This window comes from Humulus lupulus, chromosome 7 (genome assembly GCF_963169125.1).
Source record: "Humulus lupulus chromosome 7, drHumLupu1.1, whole genome shotgun sequence".
NCBI classification, from domain to species: Eukaryota; Viridiplantae; Streptophyta; class Magnoliopsida; order Rosales; family Cannabaceae; genus Humulus; species Humulus lupulus.
The window spans coordinates 67,218,056-67,245,199 of NC_084799.1; the positions used below are offsets into that span (position 1 = coordinate 67,218,056).

General features: G+C 34.7%; 1 protein-coding gene and 2 pseudogenes across 1 annotated transcript; all 3 read right to left on the reverse strand.

Moving 5' to 3' along the window:
- Positions 1-8,087: 8,087 nt before the first annotated feature.
- Positions 8,088-9,252, reverse strand: LOC133791810 (uncharacterized). The gene is made up of 2 exons (XM_062229724.1): positions 9,065-9,252; positions 8,088-9,012 (listed from the first exon to the last, which is right to left on the reverse strand). Exons 1-2 carry the CDS (start codon positions 9,250-9,252, stop codon positions 8,088-8,090), a joined length of 1,113 nt encoding a protein of 370 aa, XP_062085708.1.
- A 6,363-nt stretch (positions 9,253-15,615) lies between these two features.
- Positions 15,616-17,066, reverse strand: LOC133791811 (ureide permease 1-like; annotated as a pseudogene).
- A 2,859-nt stretch (positions 17,067-19,925) lies between these two features.
- Positions 19,926-23,975, reverse strand: LOC133791812 (uncharacterized; annotated as a pseudogene).
- Between the last annotated feature and the right edge of the window lie 3,169 nt (positions 23,976-27,144).

The following is a 27,144-nucleotide window of genomic DNA, read 5'->3' on the forward strand; positions in this document are numbered from 1 at the left end:
ATTTTGTTAACTTTTTAAATTTATTTTTAAATTTTGGGTTTAATTGGTTAAATATGTATATATTAAAATTGTTTGTTTTTTAAGTTATATTTTATTATTGATTTAGTTAGGATATTTATAGTAGATTTTTCTTTATGTGATTTGTTAAAATTTTTTAAAAAAAAAAAAAATTCATTTCGGGTTAATATATAAATGAGTACATATACCAAATTATTTGTTTTCTTTAAGCACTTTATTGTTTATTTAGTTACAATATATCTTTAATATATTTTTCTGTATATTTTGTTAACTTTTTTATTATTTTTTTGTTTATAGTTATATTTGAGTAGGCATTTTTTGTTGAAAACTTTGTTGGTGAGATCAAGCTTTTGAGGATTTTATATTAGAGGTAATATTTTAAACCTTAATGTATAATTAAGATATTGAACTTAGTTGAATGTACGAATTGTAAAATAGTGGAGATAGGATCTGAGACTATGTGCTGCGGTGATATAAGGCTGTAATTGTGCATGTTTGATTGATTACTTGATTTGTTGTAATTATGTGATGAATATAGATTTATTTAAATTTTGGGAAATATGATAGAAATAGGGAAAATGCTGCCCAATTTTTTGTAAGATTTAATAATTTGAGAATTATGCATATTTGATTGATTAATTGGTTTGTTGTATTTATGTGATGAATATAGGTTTATTTAAATTTTGGAAAATATGATAGAAATATGACAAATGTTGTCCAATTTTTTTTTTTAAGATTTAGTAATTTGGGAATTATGCATGTTTGATTGATTAATTGGTTTGTTGTATTTATGTGAAGAATATAGGTTTATTTAAATTTTGGGAAATATGATAGAAATAGGGGAAATGCTGGCCAATTTTTTTTAGGATTTAGTAATTTGAGAATTATGCATGTTTGATTGATTAGTTGGATATTTTTGTGTATACCATGTGCTGTATAAATGCACATTTTAAATTTGGGAAATGTGATAGAAATAGGGGAAATGCTGCACAATTTTTTTGGACATACTGTTTCCTTTATTTACTTGTCAATTAAGTAATCCACGAACTTAATTGTTAATGTTTGTTGCTTTGTTTGTTTTTTTGTTGTTGTTGTGATTGGATGTTAGCGGATAGGTTATCCATGAAATATAAGAATGGAGTTGAGTTTTTCTTGGAATTTTGTGCAAGAAATACTCAATCTCCTAATAGTATTCCTTGTCCATGTGTTAAGTGTGGTAACGTTGTGAGGATGCCAATTTTTGAAATAAAAGACCACTTATTTAGGAATGGAATAGACAAAAGTTATAAAGTATGGTTTTTGCACGGAGAAAGAATGAAAGTCACTGATGAAGGACCATCTAAGAATAATAAGTATTTTGTTGTTGATTACGAAGTTGATGATATTGCAAAAATGATTGATGATGCACAATATGAATCACAATATGAGATGATTGGATAGACTGAGCTAGCATTATATATGAGGTACAATGGTGTTTATAATCTTTTAGTTTATTTAGTTTAACTTGAAATTTAATAGTTTATTAACTTTTTTATTTATATGTAGCTTCCTCGATGATTTGGTGCAAACGAAGGGATTGAACCACATGTACACTTTCATGCATCTCGCTTTAGTGTCCATTAATGCAAGAACCAATGAAATACGTGCTAAAAATCTCTTTGATCGGTTTCTACAGATGGAGCTAGAGAGGCAGTTTCTAATTTGTCCTTGGAACAACAAGTAAGTAAACTTAATTTTATATTCATATATTTTGTTTATTGATAAATATTTTACACAAGTTTTTTTATTGTAGCTTTCATTGGATGTTAGTATTAATTTAGCCACACAGTCATTCGATGGCTTTTTTGGATCCTGTAAACGCACATTTCCGTCCGGAAATCAAGGAGATAATTATCATGTAAGTTTTTCATATTACTTAATTAATTTATGATTTTATTTCAAACTCATATATTGGTAAATATTACTATTGTGTGTAGGGCGTTGGATTAATATGATACACACCAAAGACTAAAAGAGTCAATCAATCTAAAAGTTTGTGTTCCTAAGGTAAGTAAATTATATTACTTATCATATTCAACTTTTTTACATATTTATAATAACTTACTAAATATAATACTTAACTTTGGATAACTATGTTGTAATAGTGTCGAAACCAGACTGGGCCAACCGAGTGTGGCTTTTACATTATGAAATTTGCTAGAGACTTGAATTCACAGCCTAGACCGAAGGCCTACTTGAAAAATGAGGTATTGTTTTACTTTTTAATTTTCATTTAAATTATAGTTCATAATTTTATTTGGATGATTTCTAACTTATTATTTTAAATATTTTCTAATTAGTTTACGAATACGAGTCCATATTTGGCTGACGAAATCAACGAGATACGGGATGAGTGGACTGAATTAATTATGGCGTATCTCAATTAGCAAATGAGCAAGTTGGTGAGGAAATTTTAGTTTAAGTAGGTTTAATACTTAGAAATTTAGAACACACAAGTTTACATATATTAACTTTGATATCTGAATTACTTTTATAGTTTTGATCACAAATGTTAACTCTAGATAAATGTTTTAAAAAATTTATACTGTTGTTTTTTCTGTTCATACTGCTAATTTTCACTTCATACTACTGTTTTTCTGTTTCTGGTGCTGATTTTTTTTTATCAAAATAGGCCAGGGAAATTGGCATAAACATTTGCAATTTCCCTGGTTAATACTTTATGTGACAGTGCCCCACTGACGCAAATGACACTCTGGTTTGCGTCATGGGCAATTGCGTCACATATTAAACTGACGCAAAAAATCAATAGTGGCAGTTATAAACTGACGCAAATGCCCTTTTTTGTTGTAGTGGAGGTTACTTCGAGCCTAAGTAATCTTAAGCAAATCCCAAGGCTAGGGGTACCCAAAAACGTCCCTGAGGGAAAAATAGTCAAAACTCTGAATATATCCTCAAATATTCATTCCCAATACCCAATATCACGTTAATGTACTAAATACCCAAAATACCCCTTGACTCATCCCGAGTCAAGTATTGGTCCCTTTGTGACTTTACCACTTGCTTGCTCCCTAGGATCGCCTTGTGCTGAGTAACCCAAACATATCCACATAATAATGTGTTCTCACACATATATCACATATATGCCAAATATACCCATAATGGGCCAAATTACGAAAGTTTCCCTTTTAATTAGAAATAGGCCCACATGCATATTTAATACACCTAAACATATATATCATGTAATATTATAATATGACTCACACATAATCACATAATTTTCCATAATTTTCCATCCTGGCCTCCTAATCAAGGCCCTAAACCTTATTAGGTAATTTGGGACGTTACAACTATCCCCTCCTTACAAGAATTTCGTCATCGAAAGTTTTTCTGAAAATCTCAGGAAACTAATTGTAACGCCCTAGTTACTCCAAGACTGTTACTGTGAACTTTAAATTATGCTTAACTCGCTAAACGAGTCATTTGGTTATAAAGGTGCATCTAGTTATTATTAATAGGCTAAGGTAAAATATAAAATTGTACATTGGCCCATAAATGTGTTTATAAAGTTATTTACAATCCAAAATGGTCATTACAGTGTAAAAATTACAACCCGCTGACGTAAGTGGCAAAAATAGGGTTAACCCCTAGTTCCTCTGAGAAACACCTTGGTCGTGGTGGTCAAGCGGCCGCATATGTACACATTGCCCCCTAAGCTTTCCACTCAAGGCTAGGTGAGCTTTTCTTTCCCTTTACTGCATAGCACCCGTGAGCCAAGGCTCAACAAGAAAACTTATTACTTCATGTATGTAATATCAATAAATGATTCCGGTAATCATTTTGGGGCTTGCAGCCCTAATCAGATAGTGAGTCACACTTTGGGCTCCACACCCTAATCAGATAAGTGACTATTAAGTCATACTCTGAATAGATGACTAATAAGTCTATCTCTAGGGCTCTGCACCCTAAGCCATGTGATGTTTAGTCACCTGAGCCTTTTGGCCCTGACTCTACATAACTAGCCTTTAGACTAGACAGGCGCTTTTAGTTTTCATCGAACTTGGGGTCGGTCAAGCATTTCATGCTCATGGTGATTAGATCTAATCATTTCGGCCTGTGTTAAACACATTAATGTCGTTATTGACTCTTAATCCAATACCATACGACCAGTGCTCATATCACCGCTGAACTTGACTGATAAGTCACAGCTTCACGATCAATACTAAACACCATTGTCGTTTCCTGACTAATAAGTCATTTCCATACATAAATAAGCAAAGCTGCTATGCATTTACTATGCAATTGATAACTCTACAAAATGGAGTTATTTTACCACATTTTTATGCTAATTGTTGCTTAATCTTTGAGTTTTTAAGTAACTTATTAATTTTGTAACTAATTTTGAATTTATTAGTCTTATTGTAATTTTTTAGATTTTTATATGTTTTTATAGATATTTTATTATAATTTTTTTTTGATGAAAAGAAAGAATAAATTGCACCAAAACAACAAACTACAGCCAGTTCAAGGACCAACCGAAAGGCTTAACAGATTACAAACATCTAACAACTTCAGCAAAAATACAATTCTTATTCAAGACTTTTTGACTCAGCCTACCACTTAATCTAAATTTCAGGGCCTGCTTAATCAACCTCACTATGTGAAAAGGAGAAAAAGAACAGTAAGAAAAAATACAAGAGTTTCTATTGCACCAAACACTATAAACTGCAGCTGCCAGTGATGCTACTGAAATGCAGTGCAAAATATTCTTAGGCTTCCCTTTTAACCACTCCTTCCAGCCAGCAAACTGAATAGGCCAAATACCAGAACACAACCAATCTCTAAGCAACAACCAAACCTGCTACGAAAAACAACAGTCAAAGAACAAATGCTGATGAGATTCCTCTTCCCTCTCACAAACCGGACATAACAGAGAAGAAACAGAGATCTGGCACTTCAGCAAGTTGTCTCTAGTAAGAAGGTGACCAAGCACTGATTGCCAAAGCATAAAACGTTGCTTAGGGACTGATAGGCATCACCAAACTGCCTTAGCATAATCAACATTATTCTTCTGAAGAATTCTACTGAGTAGAACATTCAGTCTGAGCTTACCATTCACTGCCGAATCAACCAAAACAGCTTCAGGAAAAGTCTCTCTCAGGTAGCAAAGCTTACGCCAGTACCAACTCACATCAGGTTTTAGATGATAAGACCAGAAAGATTGACCCTTAAGATAAATCCCGTCAATCTATTTCACCCATAACACATCTTGTTTTGACGACAAAGCCAAAATAAATTTTTCCATAAGGATTTTATTACAAATTGAACCTTCCTTAAAACCCAGACCTCCAAGAGTTTTAGGGAGACAAACTTGAGACCAAGAGGTAAAATGGAACTTGCTGCGGTTGTTAGATAAACCCCAAAGGAAGTTTTGACACAATCTGTCTATTTCATGAATAACACTATAGGGAAGCATAAAAATATGCATCCAATAATTGTGGATGCTAAGCAGAACCGAAAATATCAACTAAGTTATCCCCGCAAATGATAAATGCCTACTCGCCCACACATGAAGCCTAGCCTAAATTTTCTTAATAATCTCCCCACAATCAGCAACTTGCCATTTCGTTGGTCTCAAAGAGACCCCCAGATATTTCAAAGGAAATCTTCCCTCTTCAGTAGTCACTCCCCCAAAGAAAACTTGGGACTTGTTCAGATTGGCAGCAAGCCCTGAACTGCTACAGAAACTCAGAAATCCCTCAAAAATAAGCTGAACTGATCTAAAGCTTCCTTTATAGAACAAAATCAGGTCATTCGCAAAGCAAAGGTTCACTAGTTGTAAGTGTTTGCACATAGGGTGATATCTAAACTCTCTGTGATTAGAACTTAGCTTAAGGAGCCTAGTGAGATACTCCATAACCAGCACAAAAAGCAGAGGAGAGATAGGATCTCCTTGTCTTAAACCTATCCTCCCCTCAAAACTACTATGTAATCTCCCATTCAATAAAAGAGTATAGGAGGAACCCGTCAAACAAATCATAATCCAATGAATAAATTTTCTAGGAAAGTAAAATGCAGTCAAAATCTCCTCCAAAAAAGCCCAATCAATAGAGTCATATGCCTTACTAAGATCAATCTTTATCAAGCACCAGGGAGAAATATTCTTCCTAGAATAACCATGAAGCAAATCTTGAAGGATTAAAATATTATGAGCAAGTTGTCTAATTTTTTATAAAAGCTCCTTGATTTTGGTGTATAATCCTAGGAAGAATCTTAGCCAACCGTAAATAAATCATCTTTGAAATGCATTTATAAAGAATGTTACAGCAGGCAATAGGTCTAAAATCAGAAGCCATAGTAGGAGAATCTACCTTAGGAATTAGGGTTAATATTGGCCCATTTAACTCTGATGGAATCTCACCATTCTCGAAGAACAACAAAATCGCTTCTGATATTTCAGCTCCTATATCCTTCCAAAGAGCTTTAAAAAAACCCGAACCAAAACCATCAGGACCAGGACTCTTGATTGAGGGAATACTAAATAAAGCTCTCTTAACATCTTTCTGAGTAAAAGGTTGCATCAGATCAAGTTGTTGCTCCAAAGATAAGACATTTCCCTGCTTGAAACAGTTCAAATCCACCCGACTAGTAGCTGAACTATTCTTACCCAGAAAACCTTTAAAATGATTATAAAAATGAGCAATTACCTCAGTATAATTTTCCAGAATATGACCCTCTTCATTTATATAGCTAGAAATATTGTTCCTCTTCCTCCTCTGTTTAAGAGAGGCATGAAAGAAAGTTGTATTCTCATCTCCAAATCTCAGCCAATTAATTTTACTCTTTTGACGAAGAAAACTCTCCTACATTTTGGACTTGCTAGCAAAATCATTAGCCCCTGATGTAAATTATATGAATAAGGAGACTGCTGCAACAAGAATTGAGCTCTCTCATACCTCAGCTTAGCTTCAGTATACTGTTTGACTACATCACCAACCTGTTTCTTATTGAAGTGACTCAAAACAGGTTTAAGCCTCTTTAGCTTCTGCATAACTTGTTGTAACCCATAACCACCAGCTGGTTTAGACCAGCTATCCATAACTGTACTACGGAACTCCTCATGATTAACCCAGAAATTATAAAATCTAAAAGGCCTAATCCCGGATTAATTAAATTGAAATGTCTTAATAATACAGTAACAGTGATCGAAAATAGTATCCCAATAGATACGAGCTTCAGACTCTGGAAATAAATCTGACCACTTCTCATTGATAAAAATCCTATCCAGCTTAGAGTAGATTCTGGTATCAGCTTGTTGTTTGTTAGACCAGGTGTAAAAAGAGCCATTAGAACGCAATTCAGACAGCAAAGTTTTAGCCCTCCAAAGACGACTATCTTCTACTTCCATTTCAGTAACCATTCGACCCCCTATACGATCATCAAATTCGAAGATAGCATTAAAGTCCCCAATAAACTGCCAAGGATCAACTGAAGCCTGAGGAATTGTTAGTTGAGACCACAACTCCTTTCTCTCCTCCATCGAATTTCTACCATAAACAAATGACAAAAAAGCCTTCTTAACAACTCCCTTAATCTTAACTTCACAATAAATAAGCTGATCCATATCCTGAATTACATTGACTTGAACTATATCATCCTTCCAAACTAAAAGAATCCTTCCTTCCACAGACTCACTGCTATACAAATGCCATCCCAAGAAGACATTCTTCATCATCTCCTCAATTTTATTGTTTTTCAACTTAGTTTCAAGAAAACCACCCAAACCTATTTTATTAATAGTACAAAAATCTAAAAGGGATCTTTGCTTATTCCTATTATTTAAACCCCTAATATTCCAACAAAGCAAGTTACACCCCTCCATTAGATATCTGAATATCGTGTAAACTCCTCTTTGCAACCACTTCCTTGTTCTCCTGCAAAATACTAAATTTATTTGCCCTCACTGTCAAGTTTTCAGCAATATTTTGCTTGACACCTCCCACTTTCTTTGGGGTAGACCAAGATTTCTCATGCCTTTTCGAAGAATAACTGGTAACTTTAGCTAAAACTTTTCATGCCTTCGACTCTCTTGTTACAGCCAACTGATCACTCTTGACATTCTGATGAACCTCCTTTTCTGCTATTACAAGGTGAGGATCCATTGACCTATCCTCAAGAGCTGGCTCATTCAAATTGGTAGAAACTCCAGGATCCCCTTTATCAGATTTAGAGGCTTTCTGCTTTGGCTTCCAATGAACCTCCTGAGCCTGTTTACAACTAGAAGCAACATGACCTAAATTCTTACAACAAGAACAACGTGTAGGTAGCCATTCAAATTCTATAGCCTGTTCCATCAATTGACCCCGCTCATTTATAAAATTTATACAATGAGGAATACGATCAGAAATTTCAACATCCACTAGTACTCTAGTAAATTTCACCATTGATTTATCCTTGGTTACCTTATCCATCATCATAGGCTTACCTATAGTGCTAACAAGTACACTCAGAGTTTTAAGGCCCCAATACTGGAGACCCAAATCTGGTAGACGAACCCAGACCGGAACTGATTTCACCATCCTCAATTTATCCAATTCGGTCGACCAAGGCCTCAACAAAACAGGTTTTCTGTCAAAGTGTACCACACTAGCTTCTAACACCATGTCTCTAGTAGCTTCATCCCTAAATTTTACTAGAGTATAACCCCCATTCATACGAGCAATTCTTTCAATACCCAATTTACCCCATATGCGATTTATGAAACCTTCAAACACAGTTAAGGGAGGTTTTGCACCCAAAACTACACAAACCATTGCAGATTGCCAAAAAGAAGCTTCCACTTCTATCTCTTCCTTATCAACTTGAGCTATCAATTGACCTTCACGGAGCAATGGTTCCTCATAATTGAGTCGAACACCACCCTGAGCAGCAAAGGAGTCTTGAAATTTCGACCATTTTTCTTTAGCCAATTCCTGAAAAATCTTGCTCTGCAGCTTCCTTCGCCCATGACCAAGAACCAGAAATATTTCCAGATTTGGCCTGATCGCACTTAGCCAGAGACTGCTCCTCCCCAACCTCTTGAAAAACGTCCAACGTGTCTGCAAAGATCTCCTCCAGGGGGTCCCCCCTCACCTCATCTTCAACCTCCACTCTTTCAAGAATTTCCTTACTAGCACTACTCACGATCGGAGATGATTTAGATCCAGGCTTCTGAATGATTTTCTTGCGCCTCGCCATCGAGAGCAAGAAACCAGTCGCACGCCTTCTATTCTGCTATATTTTTTTTATTATAATTTGTTATAGTTTAATTATTTGAAATTAGTATTGTTAAGTTAAAAGTAAAAAGATTCACTTTTGAGCTTAAATGTTTAAGTAAATTAAGTTTTAATTAATATTTTCATAGAATTATTATGACTTATTTTATAATTGAAATTATTTGACAATGATTTAATTTATTTTGTAGGAAAATTATTGCATTTAAGGTGCTTGAAGAAGAAAAATAAAGAAAAGAAAATAAAGTTGTGATGAAAGGAAAATTATGGCATTTTTAAGAGGAAATAAGCAAACAAATGGCACCTTGCCCAAGCCCCACGGCCTACCCCGAAGACCCCAGCTGCCCCAAACCCCTCTCAGCCCGCCTGCCCTCTCCCACCCCCTGGGCCCGATGCCTCCAGGCCCAACAGCGCCTGCCCCTCCAGCCAAGCCCGAAGCTCCTCAGCCCAGCACCTGGGCCCATGCCTCCCAGCTGCCAGCAAGCCCCACGGCCCAGCTTCCTTCTCCTCACGCCTGGGCCTATTTCCAGCCTTTGGCCCACTTGCCACCAGTAGCCAACTAGCCACTTTCTCACACTTCTTGAGCCCAATTTTTCCCCTTGTCCCTAAAATGTCATTTTTGACCCAATTTTTCTACACATTTCACTACAAAATTCATCACGACACCCTCAAATTTACCCCTACTTGCCATATTATTATTAATTTAATTAATCTAATCAATTTAATTAATTTTAATTGATTATTTTAATAATCTCATATTGTCTATAAATATGTAATTTCAAGAGCATTTTGGGTGTGCTTAATTTTTGGGTAACCATCATCTTTTCTACCATTTCTCTCTATCATTCTCTCTTCCATTTTAGTGTTTTTCAAGAAGCATTTTCAAGTATGTATTTTATTTATTTTGTAATTTCTATTCTTGTTATGTGCTTCTAATATTTTTCATAAGATTATTAAGATCATGATGAAGCAACTTGTAACTAGATAATATTTATGTTGTATGTTGATTTCCCTTGTAATGCAACAAAGTTTATGGATTTTTCTTCTTCATATATGTCTTTCATCTTTAATATCTCATGTTTTGGATTGTTAGATAATATTGCACTTTGTTCTTCATTTTGCAAAACATAATATTCTGTGTAAGATGTGTAATTAAATTGTACACATCCAATGCTTAGAACAAAAATATTATGTTTTGCCTTATAAATAATGTTATTTGATTTTTTGTTGTTTCATTAGGTTGATTCACATTAAATACTTTGAAATTATACTTTTTTTGAAAAGTGAAGGAAAATCCTATCTCTTTAGAAATAATTTGTGCTTAAAATTATAAATCTATTTGGAAAATGATAGTTTGACTTACTTTAACTATCACTAAAACTTGGGAATCAATATACTAATAAGTATTATTAAACTTACATTTTGTGGATTCTAGTATCTTAATAATCTTTCTTTTACAACTTATTTTCAAATCATAATTGATTTATTTTTATTCTCTTAAATAGCTTTATTTTAAATCTTTTATTTTATGTTCATGACATTAAATCTCATCACTCTTTGGAGCTAGATTAGAATTTATTAATTTTGGTTTAAAATAGTTTCCTTTTTTATTTTAGACAACTCCTTTGGGTTCGACATCTTGCTTACACGATCACTATTCTATATGAACGATTCGTGTGCTTGCGATTTACATATTGAAAACATACCCACTTTTGGGTCCATCGGCAATCAATATCAATATATAGAGGACTCAACATGCTTCCTCAATAACCATGCATGTCACATACTGGGTGTAGTTTTCTTACCTCTGGTTCGAGCGTGAAATAATAAAAGAACAACATTTGAGAACGATAGGTCTTTAAGTTCCTTAGCGGTCACCTAGTCATAACAAATATGAAATCCCATCAATAAAAATAAATAATAAAGGTTCATAATCTAAAACCTTGCTCCCGGGGCATCGAATCGTACTAAAACAGTTAGTAGATTTGATCGCGAGCCTTAGGAAATGAAACCCCGAGCCTAAACCCGTAAAAAACTCCTCCCTGGCACTAAAGGAAAGGGTGGGTCGCGACCTGGCCTAGTGAGTCGCAGCGCGCCCCCAAGATAGAGAGCATCTGTCTGGGGTACCAGGGGCAGGCCGCGACTTGGCCTAGTGGGTCGCAGTGCGCCTGCCTAACAGAGCCTAGGGGAGGCTCTGGCTTGGGTCCAAGTCGTGACTTGCATGAACTTGGTCGCGACTTGACCCAGCGAACCCAGCTCCCCTGCCCATTTTCTCAATTCAAACCACCCCAAATCTTCATAAATCCCAAAATCACACCCAAGCATTACCACAACATATCCATCATTTAAACAGGAAAACCCAAGCTTTGAACCATTCAAAATCTCATCAAATAACTACTTCTAAGATCAAAACTATAAAGCTCAAGAACTAACTCAAAAATAGAGCAAACAAAAAAACTATGGCTGAAATCTTACCTTAAACACAGGTTTGAATCCCCTACAATGGCTAATCACTAGCCTAAAACCTCAAGCTTTGATTCCCAAGCTTTGATCCTCAAGCTCACTTCAAAATTCAAGCCAAGAAGAAGAAAAAGAGATGATCGAGAGAAAGAAGGAAAAAAGTCTCTGTTTTTGGCTACCTAAACCTTCTACAACTAGCCACTAACCTTAAGTATATCCCATGGTCAAAAGATCAAAATGCCCCTAAGCCCATTTAATTCCTATACAACCAGCCAAGCGCAAAATATTCATTTCCTACTTATCCCGATAATCATAATGAAAGTCCTCCAATTCACGTTATTGACAATATTATCAAATAATAATTAAATCATATCCCATTACCCATTCATTCCCGATAATGTACTAAGCATCAAATTACCCAAGACTTACCCCGAGCTTGGAAATTAATCCTGTTATGACCAAACCCCTAATTTATGTTCTAAGATCGTCTCATGTCAAATAGCTCGAACATATCCACATTATAATGTGGTCTCATCCATAAATCATAAACATGCACATAAATATACAGATATGCAATTATCATCATCATATATTCTACATAATAATGCATTTAATCACATAATTGCATAATAAATCAATTATGGCCTTCCTGGTCCCCTAATCCAAGCATAAACCACATTAGGGATTTTGGGACATTACACTAATCTTGCATATCTGATTCCAGTTTCCAGCTCGCTCCCTCGACCTTGTTGTTCCTCTATAATACCTTAACCAAAGTTATAGTTTTGTTCCTCACAACCTTGCCCTTTCTGTCTAGTATCTGGACTGGTTGTTCCTTATAGGAGAGATCCTCGTAATTCAATACATGAGTCACGTCTGACACATATTTCCGAAGGGTGAAAATATGAACTACATTGTGTACGGCCGACAGTGCCGAAGGTAAGGCCATCCTATTGGCCACCTGACCGTTCCTCTCCAGGATCCCAAATGGTCATATAAATCTAGGGCTCAACTCGCCCTTTTTTTTTTTTCCAAATCTCCTCACTCCTTTCCATGGTGAGCCTCTAAGGAAGACATAGTCTCCCACTTGGAACTCTACGTCCCTATGCTTCAAATTAGCATAACATTTTATGTCTACTTTGAGAAGCGAGCATCTTAGCTCTAATCCTTTCAATAGCCTCAGTGGTCTTCTGAACTACCTCAGGACCCAAATATTTCCTCCCATCCCTAGTGAATGGGAGATCTACCCTTTCTACCATACAACATCTGATAAGGTGTCACTCTAATAATCTACTGGTAGTTTTCATTATAGGAAAAACTCTATTAACGACGAATATTCATTCCAGAACCCTTCAAAGTCCAATATACATATTCTCAGCATGTCTTACTAATATCTGGATAATCCTCTCTGATTTACCATCAGTCTGAGGATAATAAGTTGTACTAAATTTTTGCTGTGTACTCATTACCCTCTATAAACTTCCCCAAAACATGGAAGTAAACATGGGGTCCATATCCGTCAGGATAGACCTCGAAGTCCCATAAAGGCGTGCTATCTCTCTCACATAGAGATCTGCATAATGGTCAACTATATTGTTTGTTCTCACAAGTACAAAGTGAGCTGACTTCATAAATTGGTCCATAGTGACCCATACTGAATCATGCTGGCCCACTATCTTGCGCAACCCCACCACGAAATCCATCGTGATGTCCTCCCATTTCCACTATGGCATACCCAAAGGTTGTAGTAGCCTTACTGGTTTTTGATACCCTGTCTTGACCTGCTAACAGGCTAGGCACTTTGCCACGTACTCGGTCACGTCCCTCCTCATCCCAGGCCACCAATATAAAGCTTTAAGATCCTAATATATCTTCATGGTGCCTGGATTTAGAGAATAAGGGGTAGTATGAGATTCATAGGGAATCTCCCATCTGAACCCAGTATTCATCAGAACACAAATTCGATCCCTATACCTCAATAAACTCAAGCCTGACACTGTATATCCTTAGCTATTCCAGCTAGGACATCCCCTCTAATCTTTCCCAACTGTGGGTTACTCAACTGTTTTTCTTTGATCCTCTCTAAAAGAGTAGACTAAAGTGTAATGTTGGCCAACTGGCCCACAAGTAACTCTATTCCAGCTCTTGTCATATTCTTCAAGTGACGTGATGCATAGGCAATCACCTTTCCCGTCTACATAAGGACACAAACTAAACCCTGTCTCGAGGCGTCACAATAAACCATAAACTTGTTCTAATATGTAGGAAGACTCAGAACTGAAGCTGTGATCAATTACTGCTTCAACTTCTGGAAGCTGTTCTCACACTCATCTAACTATGCAAACTTCTAATTATATTTTTGCGTGTCAGTTCTATCAATGAGGTAATGATCCTCGAGAACTCTTCCACAAAACTAATGTAGTACCCTACCAATCCAAGGAAACTCCTGTTCTTCGAGGTGTCTCTACTCTCAGTTAAGGATTGGCCTTGGCCAATCCTTAACTGAGAGTATACCAACATATCGTCGATAAAGATGATCACAATCGATCTAGATAATCTTTGAACACTCTATTCATCAAATCCATAAGTGTTGCCAGGGCATTAGTCAATCCAAATGACATAATTAAGAACTCATAGTACCCAAATCTGGTACAAAAGCAGCCTTTAGTATATCCTTCTCCTCAATCCCCTGCTGGTAATAACCATATCAAAGATCCATCTTGGAGAATACTGTCTTACCCTGTAACTGAACCTTTAGTTCTTTCAACTCTGCTGGAGTCATTCTATACGATGCCCTAGGCACTGGTTCCATCCCTAGCACCAAGAGAATCACATCTCTATCTCCCTACACTACAAAAATTCTTTTAATAACACCAAAAATGTGTTATCAAAACATACCATAACACTTTTTGATGTGTTAAGACCGACTATGTTATCGTAGGTCAGAGTACTTTACATAACACTTTATCATTGTTATACAGATGTGTTATTATATTGTCAACGATAACACACTTTTTGTGTTATTTTAATAAATAGATAAGTGTTTAATTATATAATTTATAGTTGATTATATAACACATTTCAATACTTATAAATTTGTGTTATAATACACTTTAGTATAACACATTATTTGTGTTATATAATGAAGTTTGCATAACAAAATTCTTTACTTATAAAAAGTGTTATTGTAATAGATATTATAAAACATTTTTCGTATTATTTTAATATTTAGATAAGTTTAAATTCTCATTATATATTCATTTATATAACACTAATTTATTCTATTATATTTTAATTTTTTTTAATATAATTAAAATTAGCTTTCTAATATATACTAGCATCATCAAATGAACTTGATTTTCAAATAACAAATAGTAAAAACATTCAACATTATATTAACAATCCACAAATTAGTTTAAAACATTCAACACTGTCATCAACAACAAAATGTTCTTAAAGTATTCAAGTAATCTTAAATATTCAACATATTGAAAAGTTACTACTTTCAGCACAAAATATTCTACAACTGCCCAACACAAAGCCTTCAAAATTAAGTATCGTTTTCTATTTCGCTTGTCACATCTATAAAATGAACAAAGAAATATTTTATTGTTATTATCTAGCATCACAAATTACTTCAAGAAAAATGCTATGAAAATTATTTACAAGAGAGGACACTTGTAATGAGCATAATATTAATTCAAATTGGCCCCATTATCATTTTGTCTTTCTCATCTTCCCTATCAAATCAATCAAATAATACTATCATAATACTATAAATTGATACAACAGCTTCTCGTATAGTTTATTAATGCATCCTCATCGGTATTATCAAACCACAGGCCAACTTATTACTTTACACAAAACACTACCCAAAAACAAAGGCAAAGGGCTGTGTATGCAGCTGACTCCTACTTTCGATGCCCTGATGATGCCATAAGAACAACAACAACCACAATAAACATAGAAAACATACTTACTAGCAATATATATATTCTTCTTGACGATTTTCTGTATTCTCCAAACAAAAGAATTCCCCAGAAAGTGCTTACTAGTGGAAGTGCTCGCCAATCACCACCCCAAAAAAGTCCATATTAGTATGTGATGCACATTTTGGTTCAGTTGAAATTTTTCACAAACAAGTTTATCCCACAAAAGAGAAGTTTGGAATCAAGAAAAAAATATATATTTGAACCAACCTGAACATCATCTATTGCAGCATACCCTGCAGCTTGGCCTCCCGTGAATTGGAGACCATTGCCAAACCCGCAGAGCAGACCGGCCATTAAGGCCCAGCCTCTGCCATTCCAGTCATTCATATAAGCCTTGAATGATGATTTGGGTAAGTCCAGCACATGGTAGTAAAGGAATGTGATGTGAGGATTATAGCAAGGACAAAACAAGATACTGAGAAGTAAAAGAATGCAGTGTAGACAACCAAGTGAGGAACCCCATCTTTCAATGTATGCCATTGATCATTTGTTGCCAAGTTGAATGCTGGTAAGAATAGAGAAAAACAAACACCAGCCAAGAAACATATGGACAGTCCAATGAGAGTGCTTTTCCCAAACACCTGTAGCAAGAGTTATAATTATTAAATGTGATAGAGAATATGAGATGTTTGGATTTGAATGTTTGGTGATGAACGTCTTGTTGTGTAGTATTTTTGCAACACAAGATTATCACTTTTCATCTAAATGTGAGAATTTTAATTGATTTTCCATACTAAAAATTATTGTCTTTTACAGCGCCATCTATAGTGGTACAACTAGTTTTCTGCTCATTCTCATTATCCTTAAGTGCACCATCAAACAAAACAATTAAGTAAAAATTGCATCACTCAACAAGCTCGATGATTTTATTTTTAAAAATGTATAAAAACAAGATAATTCTTTGATAACCTTAACATTTAATGAATGAAACATACCCCTCTTTAGATGAAAAACCTTCATGCTTTTCTTTATTATCAGCTGCATTAGATGAGTGGATAGTAGAAGCAAGGCAAACTGCAACCAAGAAGCAGCCAATGCCAGGGAAAAGGATCTCGACTCTACTAATTCTATTGTCTAAAAAGTAATTCAAGGTTGTTCTTGTCACCATTAAAGATCGCAACAGAAGGAAAAAATTCAATATCTATAAGAGCAACACAGACAAACATCAACATTTAGAAATTGTCAGAGAGAGAGAGAGAGAATGAAAGAAAGGACCTATAACAACTGTTATGCTTGCAGTGATCACTTCTGTGACTGATAAGCCAACAAAAGCCCAAGCATACTGAGTTGAGAGATTTCCAAGGCTAAGTACCACCCCTCCTGCCATTACAAACATCACAGAAGGCCAATTATCCTGCACCAATGACCCTAACATGAATCGAAACAAAATACATACAATACAATACAATACAAAATAAAAAAAAATAAAAAGGAGAACAGAAGCTTTTGTTTTGGGGGTAATCTCTGAAAATTACATAGGCCAAAAAAATATGACAAAAGCCTTTGGCATGCCTTAGTAATCAATGGTGGTCATTATCTAGATGGTATCATCATAGGAAGGAGCACCATCACACTGTACTACATGGTATCATCAGTGTTCCTTTGTGATTAAATAATAACATTTCATACTTCCAAACAGGCCCCCCTGTGTGATCGCTACCATCACACACACATATGAGTACTTAATAGAAAATGAATTGGATAAAATGATCTCTGTAAATGTACCAAAGATATGGGACTTTATTATTTATAGCTGAATAGTGCAAAGATACAAAGAGATGGAAAAAGGAGCTGGAAACTAAGAAGTGATTAACAGGAAACTAACCACACTAATCTACTAACTATAGTTGAACCTATATTATAGTTAGAGCTAACTAACTACATGTGCAAAAGTATTTGAAAACCACATGAATATAGTTAACTCATAGTATTTAGAAATCTCATGAATGTTAAATTCTACAAAAGTAGGCACCAAATAAAATTAGAAAGAGACCCAATTCGTTTCATTCCTAAAAATATCAAGGTACCAAATACACATAAGGACCAAGTATGATTGCCACAAATAAGCACAAATTTAAGGTACTCAAATACAATACATCAAGCAAGCCCAAATGAAAGGTCAAGTACAACTACCACAGGTAAACTATTTGTTCAGTGTATTTTGTTCAGGTAAATTACTTTAAGTGGGAAATATTCTATTTCCTACAAATATAGAAGGATTAATACTATAGTCAAAGACTTTTTCGATTGTATATTTATCGTAAAATTTGAAGCAACTTTAAGTTGTATTTTCTTTCTTTCTTTTTAATGTTAGGTGTGATTTCTTGGTGCATCTGAGCTGGAAGTTTGCTGCTTAAAAGTGTAAATTAAGTTGGTATAATAGCAATGGTTAAAATAACATAATGTTTATGCTCAAATTCTGTTTTTGAAGAATAAATTGTCTCAACCAAAAGATAGTTAACATGCATGCCAGAAAAATAGCATAAGAAAACTGAATTCAAACCTTTGCTTTTCTAGTCGAAACATCTTCCAATTGTCACATAGTCCAAGTAAGAACAAAAGCACACACCTTAAATTTTTCTTAACAATATTTCAGCAACTTAAAAACAAAGGTAAGATTGGAGATTATCATGCTCTTAGGGCCAAAAAAAAATGTTGGAGCTTATTTGTTCAAGTCAGTATTGAGATGGCTAATTAAGATTCAAACCCCATTGGACAGTATGTGGATTCGAGAAAGAAATAATGAGCTTTAATGCAACCACATCTTGTTTGATTTAAAACATGAAAATTTAAGCAATAGCATGCTAGAGAGGCTGATGTATAACTTACTAATTATAGAGTCTCAAGTGTCTTACACAGCTTAAACACTTTTATATAGTGATAATAATAAACAAACCTGAAGGGCTCGACGAGCTAATTGAGTTGAAAATATCCTGCGAGCAATGCTAGAAACATCAAGAACAGAATCACCTCCTACTGCACGAACAGCAGTTGCCATGGCTGCTGCTTCCCTACTTCCAGCATTAGGAATAGAGGATATGAGAGAAGCTTCTATCTCCTTCCATTTATGTTCTTCCTTCTCCAAGAGAGCCTTTTGTCTTTCTTTACCTCTACCCTCCTCTTCACATCTTTGCATTAATAGCTCCTCTTCCATCTCTTTTTCTCTTATGTAACTGCAAATTGGTACATACAAGAGTATATAGAAACTTGCACAAGACACTGCACAGTCTCATACGTCCTAAAAGAACGATTTTCCTTTTATGAGCATTTAAAGGTAAGTAAAAATATATACACGTATTTACTTGCACATTAGAAAAGTTGAATACTTGAATTCAAGTGTCAAAACTCAACATGTTCACATATATTCTTATGCATTCAGAATCAAGAAAATGACCAGAAAGAAATAAGAGAAAATTTAAAGATGTTGAAGACAATGTGGATTTTTTATGCCAAAATTAAATTTAGACTAGCTCTTTGGCTAATTGATGTAAAAGATTCTATGAAGGATAGGAGCTTTTTTTTTTTGAAATTTTATTTTTATTTTCTTATAGTCTGATTTCCTTTTCCACAATTGTTTATTTGTATTATTATCACTACTTATTAATATTATTTTCATTTTTATTAAAAACTAATTATTATATATTAAAACAGGGCTTCTCAACTAGATTAAAAAAAGCACATGTTATAGTTGAAAAAGCAAGAGAAATTGTATAAATTAAATGCTATAATACAAACATACTGATGCTTTCCAAACAAAGTTAAATAATGTCTAATAAATATATGTGGTCAAAAGGTTAAAAAAAAGGTTCAATATGTCATATAATTAGACAAACAAAAATACGTTAAATTATAAAATGCATTCAACATGTTATTTCAGAAAAAGTCATTGTATTACTTTAGACACCAACAGTAAATTTCATACTGCAATCATATCAGTGTCTTAAAACCTGATTGTATATGTTAATTTAACAAGACAATCCCTAAAATTACCTTTGAACAACACTTAGAGAGAGGATTCCGGAGAGTTCCCAGCTGAGACGACAAGAGAAAGTAGCAATAGAGTAACTTAACAGCAACGCAAATAATAGCTCATATAGTTAATATCTAGAGAGCTCTAAGAAGAAAAAAAAACATATATTATGCCAAATTTTGATAAAAATAGGTAAGGGATAAGGAGCTGCTATACTCAAGAAAATGAGAATCGCAAGGGCTCTAATGCCTCATTACCAAATTTCTTGGCAATTATAGGGCGAAAATCATCTGCATCTACAAGGGTCTCTAAAAAAGGAAGTAATGAAATTAGTGCACAGTCCGATGGATCATCAAACCAACTCTTTATGGGAATCCCATTATTCACTTGCAAGCGGAACACCTGAAAGGATTAAAAGAGACCAAGGCTTAGGAATTAAAGTACATGACATAGAGCAAAAAAAAATTGTTTCCTTCCTCAATTTACCTCAATTCTATCAATAAAATTTCCTTATAACTCCCCTGCCTCTCTCTCATTAGATTAATATTTGTTACCACTTCCTACAAATACCAAGGTTGGAAGAACAATAAATTTTTGAGTAATACTAAGACATTAGCTCGTATCAATGTACGATACAGGATCCTATTGCCTACTCTTAGAAGCTCGTTTCACTAAAAGCACACTGACTTTGTAGCTCTAAAACAAGGCATGTTCTACTTATGATAAGCCTACAAAAATGCTGAATTCATAGCTCTATCCTAAGGCACATTTAACATCAAATGTATGGTGTAACTAATCTTGAAACCCCAGTAACCAAATATGAAAAGGATAGCATAAAATGCAACTGAAATAAGGTTAGACATCTAAATTAAAGAAGGAACCAAAGCTTGAGATTTTTTGCAAATTCATCATGAGATATACTTGAGGAGAATTATCAACTATAGAAACTTTTGCAAGATCAATATCTAAAACTATCAAATCTTTAGTGTAATTGGCATTAGAAAAGATGCACGATTCACGATATACATGCCGAAAGATGATATTTCCATCTGGATCTAGAATATCAAGGAGCTGTTCTGCATATATGCTTTGGCTGGCAGTAAAAATAATAACTTCAAACATCTCAGCAACTCGCTCTAAGAATATTTTGACGTGAGGTCGTTTTCTGACATACATAGTGCGCTCTTTCATGTTGAAAAAAATAGTAAAGGTGAAGTCTGCATCTTCACAAGGTTCCAATGTAGAATGGACAAGTGTTTCTACATGTATGAAAATGGGAGGTTAAATATCAATCATATAGTCAAACAGATATTCCTTTATGGGAAAGTAAAAACAATAGGAAAAAGGTTGTTCCCCTTCATAAAATTAACACTTGTTAAAAAAAGGAAATAAAACTGTCATATATGTATTTATAATTTTAATATGTATTTTAATTTAAGCCATTAAATTAACTTCATGAACAATGACATGGCCCAATTAATAGGCTTTGGATGGTAAATCCACAACAAATTTAATTATCTTACTTTCAACTATTTCACCTTCAATGGTTCATGACCATGTAGGGACCTCTTGCAATATATAATAGATACCTTGAATTTGGTTAATTCAATAAAGAACCTAAAATTATCATCAAAATTACCTATATTTTTCAAGTAATATGTACACTTCTGAATTATGATAACATGGTGGAAGTAGTAAATCAATTAACAAACTGACTAGAAAATTATGACCATTCCAGAAATCAGAATAATAAATGTAATGACTTGATACAAGCAATTCAATCCACTTACCATCCAAATCAAGTACTAGAGTTATAAGCTTCCTTCTTGAAGTTTCCTTGGGCAATGAAATGGATTAGAAATTGGATCCATCATTGCTTGTTCATCTGATTTCTCATCATTGGCACTACTGCTTCTAATAGAGTCCTCTAGTAAAGGTAGAACACAAAATTGCTCAGCAACACCTAACAACATGTTTGGCTCTGGATGCTCGTAATTAGCAAAGCAATTTGATTCGCTAATATCATTGAATGCAGTTCTGCCAAAGGTAAAGTCTGACACGATCATGTCAGAAATGTAGAATTCTGACACATCACAATATTGATAGTCACTTGAACTTCTATTATCATCACTTTCATCTGCTTCTAACCAAGAAATGTTGGGATACTTGTCACTACATACTGGTGATAAATGAAAGAACATCAAATCAAATATAAGCTTTACACAAGAAGCATAAAATAACAGTTTTTTTATGTTTGATAAATTTTAAGCTAAAATATAGCTAGGACGAATATCTATTGTTTGGAATGCATTTACTCTCTTTTTTCTTCTACAACTGCTTCTAAAGAAATTGGTTAGTATTGAATGCTCAAACCTGCATCACTGTCCTTATTTGCTTCACTACGAACTTCAATGGACTCCAAATAAGGAGAAAAAATAGTCTCCATTCGTGGTGGTAAAGCATGGCTAGACTCCTACAATAAATGGAAAAGTGTTGATACGTAAGTACAAAAGTAAATTAGAACCACCATTGATAAGAGAGAGAGAGAGAGAGAGAGAGAGAGAAATATATAAACTTTTTTCTAGTTATTATGTTAAATAATGTGTCCAATTGTTCAGCTATATCATTCTTTAATTTAAATGAATAATTATTGTTTAATTAGAAGTGGTTCATAATAAAAAAAATTGTATAAAAAAAACAACAAAAATGAAATATTAGTCAAATCTGACTTGTCGAGAGTGCTTGAATTATTTTTTCCTTTAATCTTACAGGGTGTTGTATTTCGGCAGGTGTTATTGTAATTTTGGCACAAGTAAGGTGGTTCAATGTAATTTTCTCTATATTTGAAAAGCTCATACAAAAAAATTGTTTACTTAAAATGATCTCACATATGAAACAATATATATAATAATAGACCACGACTGCATGTCATATAAAAAGTAAACACTTTTCATTAAAAAAATTTACCATTTGTCCCACGATTGTAGAATCACAAGATTGATTCAGAGACTGAGATTTTTCATCATCTAGAAATTCTTGATGGTCAACTGCTTCATCGCACGCAATGTCCTCAGTAGAGATTTGGATACTCGTACATACTGTGAGAAAAGTTCAATGCATCTTCAAATATGAATGTAAAATTGCATATGAATAAATGCTTAGAGCAAAATGGTTTCCTCAAAGACAACATTAAATATTTCACATTGTTAGTCTAATAAATAAAAGCTTGACAATATACTACTCAAATCTTCTATTCGCTTCTATTTTATCTTTCATAAATTGTAAAACTAAATCCAATTGCAATGACTGAGGCATGCAATGAAGTGAATAAAATTATGTAATTGTTATAACAGAGAGGGAATCATACCAGTAGACCTGTCTGGTCATTTTTGATAGGAAACCGACTTCAATCCTTTTTTGTATAGATGTTATAACTGTTGGCAACAATTCAGCAGTCATTCTTGAATATCTGTAATACAAAATAGCAATAAGTAAAGATAGGATTTAGTGAAAAGACAAAAAAGCAGGATAAAGCAGGAAGTCACTTTGAGCAAGAGCATCCTGAACCTACAGGTATAGCAACATTCTAAATACTATTCCCTGGTGTCTAAATAGCTAGCAAATAGAGTGGAAATTTAATTAAACTTAAGTTAACCAAGTTGTTAAATTCCCAATTTTTATAATAGTATAATTCATGTCCTAAATGACGGTAATAGTAGCCAGGTACCCAGGCAACAAGAGACATTTTATTTAAAAAAATTGAATGGCATCAAGCTTAAGCAGCTCAATAAGCAATGCATAATAGTAAACCTGTCATTGGATTTGGAGGTTAAAAGATAGAAAAAAGACATGTATTTAAACAAAATAATGTGAATAGGAAATGAATTATACGGTGTGGATGATATCAAAAGCATGAGAATTTTGAACAAGGACACCAGCAATCTACCATGGATTTCCTGCTGAATCAAGTAAAGAATACCTACACCAGAAATATGTGGAAATTGTAATTTAAAACTTGAGAATCTAAAGATGATGTTTATTGGACCAATTAAAAAACTAAGGAAAATGGTGTACGGCCAAGAGCTCTTTCTTTCAAACCTGGATGCAACTACATCAAGATATGCCCCAAGGAAATTGAAAGTGCTGTGAAAGATACAGATTTTGAAGGTTCCTTGTATTCTGCTACCTGCAAAAAAACTGAAGAAGGTCCATCCAACATGACTGCCAAAGTTGAGGCAGATGCATTCCATGCCTAGGTATCATGGATTCAAGAGGTAGCAAGGAACACTAAAAAAGAAAATGATAATATTTTAGGTTCTTAACTTAAACAAGTTTCCCAAAAAAGAGCAGCAATATATACCTTAAAATAAGGGTCAAATAGCAAGCATGTCATCGGAGTTGCTTGAAATGAGACTGATAGACCAAGGCCTCGGATTGAGAAAACCCCAGCAATATGCAAAATCGAAAATTAATTTTGAAAACCACAGGTTTTATAGATTCTATGAGATTCAAGCTGATAAATCTAACATCTACAACTAAATACTTACCTGGCTTGCCAAGACTGAAGAGAAGAATGAATCCAAGAAGCCCAATGACTGGAAACAAATTGACAGAGAGATAGAGAAAGACGAAAGAGAGAGAGAGAGAGAGAGAGAGAGAGGAGATTTGAGGGATGGAGGAGATTTGAGGAGATTTGAGAGAGTGAGGAGTTCGGAGACCGTACCAAGCCAAAGAAATGGGTCTCTTCTTTGTGTCAAAATGTTGATGGAAATGGGTCTGTTCTTTGTTGAAGAAATGTTGAAGGAAATGAAAAAAAAAAAAAGCTAAGTGGCGGGATGACTAAATATTACTGCCCTTTTTTCAGTAAGTTGCCCAATATAATACTATTTCATAATAATTTTTTATTAGTATTATATTGATGTGTTATGGAAATGGGTATTTTGTGTAGTGATGTGCTGAGGTAACCCTGACATATCCTTTAGAAACACATCCACAATCTCTCAGACTAATCTAGCCTGTCCTACTCCCACTGGCACGACCTGAGTGTTATCCACCACATTAGCTAAGAATCATATGCAACAACCTTGCAATGGATCTCTAGCCCTTAATACTGATATCATATGTTTACGGGGTCCATGCACAGTGCTAACAAATACAAAGGGATCCTCACCCTTAGGCCGAAGGGTTACCATCTTTTTCTTGCAATCTATCATTTCCCCACACTTGGCTAACCAGTCCATATCTAGGATCATATTAAACTCGATCATAACCAACTCTATTAAGTTAACTAATGAATCTTTTCCCACAATAATCTAACCCATCTCTTACAAGTTACAAATAGGGTTCCAAATTCTCATCCTTACATAATCACGTAATCCACATACTAATTCAAAGCTTCTACTAGATGCAACAAAACAAAGAAAGCATGGCCCCAGAACCAATCAGCACAATATAAGAACCAGAACCAGGAAGTGCTACAGATTTGTAATAAATCTTCGTAAGACCAAGTATCGCCCCACAAGGACTGAATCATCAATTACCAAACAATTAATATTTTTTTATTCTATTTGGTTAACAATATTGTAAAGAACAAGAACATAAACTATTGTAAATTTCAAGAATAAAGAAAGATAAAGCAACACAAGAAATTAATTCAAGATCAAATAATTAGGGGTTTTAATCTCATCAACTATTCCTCCTATCAATTACTAATGCAAGTTTTCTTTTCTCCTTCTTATCAAGATAACAATTTGTCAAAAGAAGTTTATAATCAAGTTACGAATTACAAACCTCGAGCAAGATGAGAATTTTCTATATTTCTATGATAAATTCATCAACTAGGAAGCATTAACATTCACAATCTTTATATGTCACATAAACAATCACGATACTCTCATTCTATGATTACGCATATGTCTAACCTATCAATGCATATTTAAATCTCACTTTTCATATTTTTTATTCAAAAACATGTAGATTATGATAGTAGATGGCCAATCAAATATCAAACAATAAGCATAGATAGGAAAGAGACTTAAAAATTTAAGAAGAAAATCAACTTTGCATTAGATCATAATAGGAGTTCCAGTGACTCAATTAAAATACCTAATAAAAAACTGAGTCCATAATCATCATTCTAAACATAAACAATGGAAAATAACATAGAATTCTAAGGTAAAAGAAAAAGAACTGTTGAAAATATTTGGCGGTGCTCCACGATGTATCCCTTGCTCTCCAAAATTGTCCTCTAAAAAAGTGTGATTTTTCTGTCCCCTCCTCTTTTCCTTCTTTCGAAATTAGGTTTATAACAAAATTTTTCTTTCTCAGGGATGGGATTACTGATGTACAAGGGTTAGATCTATGTTCCGATGGATTCTGATATCCGGCGAGAGATCTTAGATGAATCTCATACCACTCCCTATTCTTTACATCCAGGTACGACGAAGATGTACCAAGATTTGAGAGCCTTGTATTGGTGTTCGGGAATGAAGAGGGATGTGGTGGATTATGTGGCCAAGTGCTTAACTTGTCAGCAGGTAAAGGTTGAACATCAAAGGCTGGCAGGGTTATTGCAGCCTCTAGGGATTCCAGAGGGAAGTGGGAGGATATCACTATGGACTTTGTGGTTGGTTTGCCAAAGACTGTGGGACAGAATGATTCAATGTGGGTGATTGTGGAAAGGTATGCCAAGTCCGCCCACTTTTTACCTGTCGGGACGACTTATACTGTGGATCGATATGCTGAGTTGTATGTGAAGAAAATTGTGCGACTTCATGGGGCTCTGAGGTCGATAGTATCCGACAGAGACCCCACCTTCAACTCCAAGTTTTGGGAGAGTGTGCAGAAGGCTATGGGTACGCATTTACGGTTTAGTACCACTTATCATCCTCAGACAGATGGACAGTCTAAGAGGACGATTCAGATACTGGAAGACATGCTACGAGCCTGTGTACTAGATTTTGGGGGATCTTGGAGTAAGTATCTCCCTTTGATTCAGTTTTCGTATAATAAAAGTTATCAGGCGACTATCAGAGTGGCTTCGTATGAGATGCTATATGGGAGGAAGTGCAGATCACCTATCCATTGAGATGAGACGGGTGAGATGAGGTACTTAGGTCCTGAGATGGTTCAAAGGACCAATGAGGTGATTGAAAAGATTAGAGCTCGAATGCTTGCCTCCCAGAGTCACCAGAAGAGTTACTCAGACTTGAAACGCAGGAGCGTAGAGTTTCAAGTCGGTGACCATGTGTTTCTTAGGGTTTCACCTTTGAGAGGAGTTAAACGGTTTGGTGTTCGGGGCAAGCTTAGCCCTAGGTTTGTTGGCCCCTTTGAGAATCTGAACTGGTTGGAGAGGTACCTTATAGATTGGCGATGCCTCCAGCCTTATCAGGGGTTCATGATGTTTTTCACGTGTCCATGCTCCGGAAGTATGTAT